At 40.5% G+C, this 11,239-nt stretch overlaps 1 protein-coding gene across 2 annotated transcripts in view; it reads left to right on the top strand.

Moving 5' to 3' along the window:
* Window positions 1–11,239, top strand: part of cacna2d4a (calcium channel, voltage-dependent, alpha 2/delta subunit 4a) — a 90,204-nt gene that overhangs the window by 75,740 nt on the left and 3,225 nt on the right. The window contains exons 29-38 of one of the 2 annotated variants that reach the window (XM_030439677.1): window positions 3,235–3,249; window positions 3,700–3,744; window positions 4,012–4,074; window positions 5,450–5,520; window positions 6,572–6,647; window positions 6,746–6,798; window positions 7,841–7,896; window positions 8,996–9,016; window positions 9,514–9,634; window positions 10,711–10,826. In XM_030439677.1, the coding sequence (XP_030295537.1) occupies window positions 3,235–3,249; window positions 3,700–3,744; window positions 4,012–4,074; window positions 5,450–5,520; window positions 6,572–6,647; window positions 6,746–6,798; window positions 7,841–7,896; window positions 8,996–9,016; window positions 9,514–9,634; window positions 10,711–10,826 (637 nt within the window). The remainder of the gene's footprint in view (window positions 1–3,234; window positions 3,250–3,699; window positions 3,745–4,011; window positions 4,075–5,449; window positions 5,521–6,571; window positions 6,648–6,745; window positions 6,799–7,840; window positions 7,897–8,995; window positions 9,017–9,513; window positions 9,635–10,710; window positions 10,827–11,239) is intronic. The other variant, XM_030439678.1, reaches the window with a different exon arrangement.

Here is an 11,239-nt window from a genome sequence, read left to right as displayed (position 1 = left end):
TTTGGCGTAACACCTTTGCTGTAGCAGGTGTTTGATGACTGCTCTCCTCCTTTGCTCCCATGGCTGTAAATGACAGTAGTTAAAAGAGCATTAGGGCTGCTGGCTGGCCACTTAATGATGGATAGCCACCACAGCAAGGCTCAGCAGCCCCCGAGTGTGTTTCCGTGTGTGTGTTTGTGGAGGTGTGAAGACAAGGCTGCTATATATGTGTATGTGTCTCTTAATGTCATGTTGACAAGGACCATATGCATGACCATCTGTGCATGAGTGTGTTGTTATGTCCATATTCATCACCGAAGAACTCATCAGTATCATTCATTAGTATCAGTATCAGCAGCCTTGTTAGCCACTAGATTTATGCTGTATTGAAAGTCATTTACACTCTCTACTCTCTCTTCCACTGACTTAATTCTCAATTTTCTGTCCTCTGCCTTCCTTTTCTCCCCTTTCCATTTTCTTCCCCTCAGCAATTTCTGACTGCCCCTCCTTTCTCATCTCCTTTACTCCCTCCTCCTTCCCTCATCTCCTCACCTCAGCCCTCCCTCTCCTCTCTCAGATTGCTTACATAATCATCTTATCTTCCTGTCATGGACTCACTGTCAAGCATCTTTATTTCATAGGGATGTGTGTGTATGTTTGTGTGTGTGTGTGTGTGTGTGTGTGTGTGTGTGTGTGTGTGTGCACTGATGGTTTGTGCTTGTCTTCACTGTGCGTCCATCCATGTATGTTTGTGTGTGAAATCTTCTCTGTGGTGTTACGCTCCGATGAGGGTGAGGATACTGTACCTACTGTAAATCCTAAATGGCTTACCTATATTCAGGAGGAAGTGAAAAAAACACGTCACGTGGCAGCTACAACGTCTACCTCAAAAGACTTCCACCGAAAAACTGTACTTGTACGAGACAGGGAATATCTATACATTTTCGGATCTTCATCCATGTGGTCTTATATTTTATTTAATTTGTTGTGTTTATGCGGCGCTAATGATTCATTCATGAACTAAAAGGCATAAGTGGGGGGAACCCTGTCTGACCTTAGAGCTACAGTATAAGGTTGACCTTAAAATAAAGATGTTATTAGTTGATGAATTATGAATCAGTGAGGAATAAAGCATGAGCTGCCATCTAATACGAAACAGTCAGAATGTTAATGGGAAAATGTTCTGACATCACTGTACAGCACACTCTGCTTTGTCGACTATCTCAGCGCACGCGTGTGGGCTAGAGACAGCGAGGGAAAGAGGAAGAAACAATTATAAATACTTTACAAAGGAATTAAAAAAGAAAGACTGTGAATATTTGTACCTCACCACCCTGCTCTACTGGCACATTATGTTTCCACCCTAGTTAAAATTGTAAAAGACACATTGCCATTAAAATATACAGCGCGAATCCAACGGTGTGAAGACCTGCACATCTCTCACAGTCTGTCGCTGCTATATTTTGTCTGAGTGTGAGTGGAGATGCTGTTAGAGGCTGTGAGGTGATAGTAATGAGAAATAAATCAGAAGAGTTTTCCTCTCTCGCAGTCTGTTTGTGACCTCTCAGCACTGCAGCATTTTCAATTTTACATCTCTGTTTGTAGACCAGTTTTACAGATGTATATAAATGTTCTATCGTCAGACAGAAAGTCTTCTTTGAAATACCGTATATGTGTTAAAGAAAAGCATAGCACAATATTGAATAGATTTATTGCTGTAGAGTGTTACTTGCTCTCAGTTCAAGTGTTTACGCGTGTAGTCAGGGTGAAAAAAAAAAAAACAGTTCGATTCAGGGAGCGAGAGTGATAATTGATGCTCTCACCGTCACCTTGCCTCCTCCTGGAGCTCCCAGACGAGATGCATTTACCATCACAGGATCTGTGGGAGCAGCCTCTTACATGCTGCCCACATTTAGAAAGCTGGCTGTGATGTAAAATGTAGAGAGGCTGGATTAGACAGGGAATACTTGCCTATAGAGGAGATAAACACACATTAAAAACTGTTAGATGAGTTGAGCAAAATTGCATATGTGATATTGATTCATTAGCAATGAGATTGCGGAAGGCAAAGACAGTCAATCAGTGAGAAAGGACATGATTATCTTTATGCCATTTTATTTTTTACTTTGCAATCAAAATGCACTATGTATGTTCTCAATCATTTTTATAGTATGAGCATGGGGCTGCAGAGTGACTTTACACAGGAAGTCAGCCAGCTTTGGATCCTGATACTATTTAGCATCTTAACTAAACAATGCAATACAACGCAAGTTTGCTTTTGACCAGTGGCTCTTTTAAGCATTAGTTTTGGCCTTCCAAGGGAAAGAGTAAAAAATAAAATCCTGTATGTGCACAGGAAATATGACAATATAAGAAGGATTTTTCCCCTGCAATTCACTGTGCATAGTCACGCTTCCCTGAGCATGAACAAAGGAAATGAGCACCCCCGATAAAATAAAAGACACCAATCACGACAAAACTGACTTGTTTTTGCCAAAAGTTACAGGGAAAAGATTTTGAATATTACCCACGGGTTTCATTAGCAGCTCTTAAAACTCGATTTCTTTGTCTTATGTTAGCAGTATAAGCAGAAACAGATGATATAGTGTCCTACAAATTGTATTCCTCAAGCCACCAGCATGTGGGGAAGGATCATCCTTCCTGTCAGTGCACTCACAGAATTGTAGTTTATTTCAGGAGGCAGCGATGGGAAGCGGAGAGAAAGACTGACACTTTGTTCTAATGGGATCGAAAAGGATGATAGATCGTCTCATTCACACTTTGACACGCTCTGTATAGCCTGACCATGACACCAAAGACATATTGTCCATAGACACCGATCAACACATACTCTAGACATAAGATGGGACCATAAAGTCATGAGGAGAGCTATCGACATTTTGACTCATGGCTTCCACTGTTGATGGGAAATGTTAGGAGGTTAGATTTACAGGCTGGCTCACATAAAGTAGATAAATCCTGTTATTAAATGCAGGTTTAGCATTATTCACTTCATCGATGTGCTGCATTTCTTCAGGCCTACTTGAAAACCTGTTAATGAAATGTACAAAAAAAGATAATGAAGAGAAACATCTGCGGTCTTTTGCCCTTTCCTGAAAAATGTGCTCTGAAAAGACGTATGGCTCATTCAACAGTCAGTACATTGACTTACACATCATTAACTGAAGTAATGTGACTCTCCCTGCTTCATTCTCTCTTTTTATCTCTTATGTTCCTCTTTTCATGTCCTCTCAGCCAAATGACACGGATGTGAGTATGCACAGTCTCCCCTTCGTCACTCTCCTTTTTCTGCAGACCCAAATTTAACATCTTCAGCACCTGCTGAGCTCTGTGAAGTCATCTTCACACTCCGGTTTAAGCAGATTACACACAGTCACAGAGTTTAAAGACGTGAAACATGCACACACTTGCAGGAGCTCATCACAGGTAGACACGAAATTAACACCTTCTCACCAGCGCAGACACGTGTTTTTCCACACTCACACGTACACATGCGCTTGTCTACACTGACACATATTGAAGCACGACACCTCAGCAGACAAACACCAGCAGAGCATGTGTTCCAGTCTTTTCCGCACGCACACAAACACGTCCTTCTAAACTCATATGTTAACACGAGCATCACACCTCCAGTCACCTGTGTTTCCTCTGCTTGTTAAAGAAACTCATCACAGATGTTTTCTTTCCTCTGTGCTCCAGTGCTCGAATGTAGAGGGGACTTGTCCTCTTCGGTGTGACAGCTTTGTGAGTATATCTTGCTATTTATCTGATATGTAGTGAATATAAATTCCCAAGCTAGCATGACATTTTTTTTTTTTAAATGATCAACTTTTGCTACTATATGTTGCTACAAAAGTAAAAACTCTTGCAGCTTTAATCTTGAGTCATTTCATAACTCATGGTTTGAATTCTATAAATTACTGTGCTTATTATTATCTTTGTCAGTGGTATCTGACACAGATCTCTCCTTGCGTAAGTAATTGCTTTCTCTGCCTCTGTCTCTCATCTCAGGATATCGCCTGCTACGTGATTGACAATAATGGCTTTGTCCTAATTTCGAAACAGCGCAATGACGTGAGTTCACACACACTCACACATACAGACACAGAGAAAATGTGCTTTCTAGACTTTATAGTCTTTGACTTGATTGTTTCAGAGCTCTTACTCCTGCTAATTTCAGCGAGCACCGAAACAAGAAAAGAAGCACACTTTTGAAAAAGTTCAGTTGTATTATTCAGAAATACATTAATAGACCTCAAAATCTCTTACATTTTTCCGGTGACTCAGTGAGAAGTCCGTCCTCTCAGTCTATGAATCACTGATAACCAGCAGTGCTGACATCCTGTCTGTGGATGCGTGGACACTGTATCCCACTGAGTGAAGTCCAACTAGCTAATATTGTTGCATTTTCCATCTCCTTGCTTAAGTTTATTTTGTTGTTAAAGCTTAAATGACTTTCATGACCTTTGTGCCCATTTAAAACTGTAAAGATAATTTAAGATGCATGTTTTTTTCCCCCAAATGCAGTAATTAGAGGGAGTTATATTATTTTTACATATTCAGATTTTCAATTCTCAGCCTTTTCCCACAGCAACTATCAATAATAAGTGTACACAGTAAAATGAGTCAGTGCTCATGAATCACAACAACTGTATAAGTAGCACAGCACTACAGAGGCGTGAGGGACAACAATTCCCAGCATAGAATTATGCAACTCAACAAAATATAAGTAAAGTAGCAAAGTGCCTTGAAATTTAACAGTAGCAGTGACGGTGAGTCTATTTAGTTTTTTTCTTTTACACATAAAGTTCTGGATCAGGAAGGAGCACTAATCCAATCTGATAAGAAATGGATTAAACAGAAGAGATCTAGACGTGTTACAAAGTGGATTTGATACCTTTGACCAGGCTAGCTGTTTCCACTTATTTAATTATGGTGAGCTAAAGGCCCTGACACATCACACCAACGGTCAGCCTTTTTCTCAGACATATTCTTGATTAAAAGAACCCATCTTAGTGAAAGCGGTGTTCAAAAATGCTGCTTGATTTTATCAACAGTTTGTTTATCGGCAAAGAGGTATTTTCTTTCATGCAGGCGCACAATGTACAAGCTTTTTGGCCTCCGACTACGGTCTTTGCAGTGCGTTCAAGTGCAGCTTTTCGGCCAAGACACGGGAGATATGAGGAAACAATCGGCTTCTGATGCAGCTAATTCTTCAATGTCAGCTGAAAGCATGAAAGTGTTCTCAGTGATCTTCTCATTTAACTCTCTGCAAAAAAGGGTGTAAGAATATTTCCCAAAATGACAAAATGTTCTTTTAAAAAGACATAACAAGAAAGTCAAGTCTGATAAGACACGTTGCTTTTAAACCAACACACAGTAAAACATAGAGGAATAATTGATAGTAGATTTCCCATTGAGGTGAAAGTGTCTTTGTCTTTTCTGATAGGCGGGGCGATTCTTTGGCGAGGTTGACGGATCGGTGATGACCACACTAATCAGAATGGGCATGTTCAAAAGGTAACGTCTTGCTGTCATTTCCAGGCTCGTCGACAGGATAGCTGTGCGTCCTATAGAGTCTTGACAGGGCCTGGAAGAACTCCGTCATGTTAGACTTTATTTAAACTTCTCTAAATCTCTAAGGCATAAAGCCGCCCCCACACTGTAGTGCTAAGTGCCATATTGTGCATCTCAGTGTCTCACGCTCACAGCACCATGCATTTGAATTTGTCTCTTGAATTTGATTGCATTCTGTATAGCAAACAGAAGTTGTTGCTGTTGAGTCTTTTCTTAACCAGGATGTTGGCTTGCAAGTGTTTTTCTTTCAGTTCTCTTGCACCTAAGCCGTGCATTAAATTGCATGAAACCCACAGCCTGGAGGGCAAGCTTTACTGCCATTATAGAGACTTAAAAGCTTTGTTTTTGTTGATATGTAATGTTAGAGCTTCTGCCCTGTGCTTTATTTTTCGACGTGCAGACGGTTACTAATTCGCCCCGTGTTTGTATTTGCGGTGGAGATAGCCCTGCTTTTCCCTTTGAGCTTCTTTGACTGCTCCGGATTTTTCTCCCTCTGACTTTTCGCCCGTCTTTTATGTTTGAAATCTCATGAGTGATGTGCTATTTTTAAAAGGCTAAAAGATTTCGTCATGCTTCATTTGACACAAGATATTACGTAACCGGTTCTGAGCATGCATGAACTTCACTGACTGTGTGTGTGTGTGTGTGTGTATGTTTGTACTCTGTATATGCATGCATCCGCACATTTGTGTGTGTAATTGTGTGTTCTTGTGCTTCTACCTGCTAAAGGACCAAATAAACACAGTGTCGCAGAGTCAAAACTTTAGATTAATAGCCTGTTTTGAAAAGGAAAATAATCCTAGGGAGAACATTTCCTCTCAGGTTCCTTTTTCTCTAAATTAAGTTAGGGATCAGGGTTTCTAGAAAGGTTAAACTCAGCTGTGCCACACTGTGTGTAAAAGTGTCTAGGAGGTCAAGGAATCGATGTAAGCCAGTGAATACTGCCTGAAGAGCAACACCATGTGCTTTTGTGTGTGTGTGTGTGTCTCCTCAGGGTGTCCTTGTTCGACTACCAGGCCATGTGTAAGATGAACTCGCACTCTGTCAGCAGCGCCCGGCCGCTTCTCAGTGTATGTACAGTCTGCTCACTCTGCATTCAATATTATCAACATGATGGTCCAATCAATTTTGCAGTAACTGTAATTGATCTGTCCGTCTATGTTTTCAGCCGTTCTATGGATTGGCTGCAGCCCTCAAGTGGTTTCTCTCCAACTTCCTGCTGTAAGTGTTGCTGTAGGGGCAGACAGCATGTCAGAATCTTCAAATAAAGGAGATTTTTGTACATTTCTATTGTAATATATCACGTACAGTACATTCTTTTTGTGTGTAAAGGCAGTGGAAAGTTTTCCGCACAAAATCATTACAGTTTAACATTAACATAATTTGCCGTGTTGCTCAAAGTTAGATAGGAGGATGAATACTCTTGCCTGTGTGGTAAATATAAACCTACTTCCAACAGTCAGTTAGCTTTGCAAAAGGATATATACATATACACATATGGAACCCCTTGTGAAACCGCAACATTTCGTTCAACGGTGTTAACATGTTTTTATATGGATTATACAAACAAGGCATAACATGTTGATTAGCTTTAAAGATGCCAGTAGGTGGATTTAGAGCCTGGCTGAATAGAGCTGTTAAACTAAGCTAACTGGCTTTTGACGACACATTCATATTCATAAGCAGTGCCGGGAATGTTATTTTTGAAATGTAATAGGTCACAGATTTTCAGTTACCATGCTAAAAATGCTAGAAAGAAATTATTACATTTGATTATGTTTTCTATAATTTTCTAACATTTCTGAATTGTTTTAAACTAGACAATCACAAATATTAAGATTAGTAATTGTGATTTAATTACATAATTTTTTTATTTAATCATTTTTAAACTAGTTGCTTGTTACTAATTAGTCCCCAACACGCTTCATGAGAAAGTTAATATTCAAGTGTTTAACTTTTCCTTTAGAATGATCATCCCAAACGTCTTTATATTAACAGCTTAAATATCTGAAGTCACATGGTTCATCAAGCAGCTTCATTAAAAAGAACAGGCTGGTCATCCAGTTAAGGAAAACATCCAAAAACACCAATTACTGCTGAATAACTTGGGGACCCATTTTAATATTCCCTTGACACAACTTTGGGTCCTGGCCCAGTTTTTGGAAGCTGTGTGCAATCTGCTTGCAATCTGCTTTGGTCTAGCCGTTTAATTTGACTCCCTCTCTCTGTCCACCCTCCTCTCCTCTCCTCTCTTCTTCTCAAGGTTTCTCCTGGAGTTTAACATTTGTGGCTTCTGGCACTCAGACCACTTCGCTGATGGTGAGCTCTTGAAGACAAAGTTTGGCCAGTGAAGCTCAAACTCTATTCTTCTTCATGACAAAAGTCCTTCAATACATGCTATGAAATGTATAAACGATAAGATAAGAAGAGCTTTATTGATCCCACACCATGGAAATTCACCTGTTACAGCAGACCACTCACAGTGCTCTCCAACACAAGTCAGCACTGACCCATTTACACACACTTACACACAGACTAGTGGCATAGGCTGCCTGCAAGGCACCACCTGCTCATCAGGACCACTAACCATTCATATGCACACTCAAACACTGATAGAGTGACACTGGGAGGAATTTGGTATCTTGCCCAAGGTCGCTTTTCCACTCAAACGACAAACCTTTCAATTAGTGGATGACCACTCGACCTCCTGAGCCACAGAGGAAACAAGTCTGACAGTCGGACCGAAAAAAACAACAAAACAAAACAGACAAAAACCCACTGGATTCAAAAATCAAAAAATACTAAATATTGGACAGGCCGATAACCAGTCGAGCCGTAGTACACAGTATATACATACACATAATATACATTAACATTGTACTTTTGATACGGAAGTACATTTACTATTAGATTCAAGACTTTTGGGTACTTTTTATAACACTGTATATAAAAAAGAGAATATGAAGAGACATCTATAGAGACTGATATAAGTAAATGAATAAATGATATCATATATTTTATGTGTGTATGTGCAGTATGTATAAATCCTAACAAATAAGATACTGTTTCTACATCTAAATAGATTTCAAGTAAATTATTCAGTGTTGACATAAATGTATGAAGTCTTGGCCGATACAACCCTTCACTCACTCATTTAAAACCCACTTCAGTCATGTCAGTCTGTGCGAAACATGTTACAGCAGTTCAATACCGGCTTATACCATGAGTTGTGTGTGTCATTGATCACCGCTCTAGAGGTCATTATGGAATAACAACATCCTGTCTCATCCTCTCACTTCTCATCTGCCTCCGCCTCTCCATCGATCACACATTCGCCCTCCTCATTACTCCACCTGTCAATCAACTCTTCCTCCTTCTCCGCATCATCATCATCACCAACACCATTCCCCCCATTCAGCCAAGCCATCTTTCAGCGTGTGTGAGTATCTGTCTTGTAGAGTTCTTGTATGGATCGGTGTTCTGGAAAGCTATCTTTTTAATTGCTTTTTGCGTGTGATGTCGTGTTTATAGGATACTTCAAACAAAATGAATTTTCGGTGTGCCTGATTATGTAAGAAGCTTTCAGTGGGAAAAGGGGCGACTGGCACGTTGTTCAAAACAAGAACTAAGCAAAGTCTTACACTGAAACGAACGTAATGCTGGGGAAGTCAGACAAGAAGCATAGCTCACATCCAGATGTCAAAGCCATTATTACCTGCACACATACTCCAAATTCCCTTTTGCCCTGAGTAGACAAACAGCTAAAGCACCTCTGGTCATGGTAGAAAGAGCAATAAATGGCTTAAGTGTGAAGCATTTAAATAGCACCCAGAGTTCTCCTATTACACTCCCCCAGCCTGTCAGTTACCAACAAATGTCAAACACTTAATCCAATTCCTAACCTCAAGACATGACCCGCATCTATTCCTCTGTTAGCCTCAGCTCATAAGAAAAAAGGAGACATCCTGCAGCCGTGTGACACCGAGTACCCCAGCTTCGTCTACGAGCCGTCAGTCAAAGAGACCAACAGCATCATCAAGTGCGGACGTTGCCAAAAGTAAGCACACACTCATGCACACTTATGCAAACACGGATCTGCACTGCAGTCCTCTCTAAGCCCCAGACCAGTCATATTAAATTGTCCTTCCAAAATCCATTTTCTACGGCTTTGCTCCGCTCTGCATACTGAGAGCTGCGTGTGTTTATACGACAGTGTCAGGGAGAGGGAAATAAGTAGAAAGGAACGGAATTGGATAAGGGTGCGTGAGGTTAGAGAAAGACCGAGAATCGTGTGGAGAGCGAGAGAGAGGCTGGAAAAGTGAGAGAAAGTATTAAGAGAGGTAAAATGAAAAAGCAGAGAGATGGGGGAGAGTAGGTGACAGACACAGAGATGGAAAAAACAGTCGGAGGTAAAAGGAGGGGGGGGGGAGAGGATAGGTGTGTGTGTTTGACAGAGAGAGAAGAAGCTGCGGTCCTGTGGTCACTGTATTATTTCAGCAGGTTTGTGATCATAGGTTGAGCGTGAACGCCCCCATGAGGCTAAGAGAGGTATAACGCAGCACAAACCGCTTACAGGACCGCTTCTGAACAAGTGTCTTAGATTTCATGATGTTTTTTGCACTCCATTATCCAGTATGACCAACTCAAATGAATCTTGGGAATTACTTTATTTGGTGTTTTTTTCATGGAAACAATTTTATTAATGATGATGTGAAACATTATTTGGGATTTGAGGGGTTTTATCAATGTATTCAATCAATGAATTAGATTGGATTCTGATCCATGTCAGTGTAGGATTATACATTTGTTGTGTGTTTATTATTTTGTCTCTCATTTTATATTTAGAATATATCGTGGTCATAGGATTTTTGGATATGAGTGTGACAAAGTTCATATAAATTCAAATAAAATTTTGATTATTTAAAAAGAAATCAGTCAAACAGGTCTTTATGGACATTAAATCTACCATAGCTTGGCGTCCCCTACTGGACAAAATATTGATATCATACGTTACATGAGAGGTTTTCTATCTCTGTGCTTTTGTCTGTGTGCATATTTTCACACACATCTGTTTGTTGGTGTGTGTGTGTGTGTGTGTGTGTGTGTGTGTGTGTGTGTGTGTGTGTGTGTCAGGATGTTTGTGGTGCAACAGATCCCAGAGAGCAACCTGTTGCTGCTGGTGGTGCAGGCAGACTGCGACTGCTCCAGACAGTTCCCACCCATCAACATGGAGCCCAAGGAAGTCAAATATATCCTTTGATACTCTGGTATTGATTGAGGATGCTGGTTTATCTGGAGAAATGATTGTTAGAGTTAGACTTAACATTTGTTCGATGTTAGTAGAAGAAGAAAAGGTAGAACAGAGCTGTACTTTACAGCTGTACCTTGAAAATATACTCTAAGTCAGTGATCAAAATGTAGCTATAGACATGATCAGTTTGCTGCCCTGTCTTTGTACTGCAGTGCTGTTGCTGCAAACTCCCTCGCTTTCTCTGCAGAGGGTGTCGACAGACCAACAAGCAGGATTCTGTAATGTAATAACAAGGACACAATCTCTTTCCAGCTTCCCACCGTGAACACTATAATTTTGTTTTGATTAAGCTCCTCGCCTTGAACCAAGCTGCCCCCTCTCACTCATATTCCTTGTGCCTGCTATGGTGCG

Source organism: Sparus aurata, chromosome 14 (assembly GCF_900880675.1).
Source record: "Sparus aurata chromosome 14, fSpaAur1.1, whole genome shotgun sequence".
Classification (NCBI taxonomy): domain Eukaryota; kingdom Metazoa; phylum Chordata; class Actinopteri; order Spariformes; family Sparidae; genus Sparus; species Sparus aurata.
Note: the sequence above shows the minus strand (reverse complement) of the source record. Positions and strands in the feature narration are given on the sequence as shown.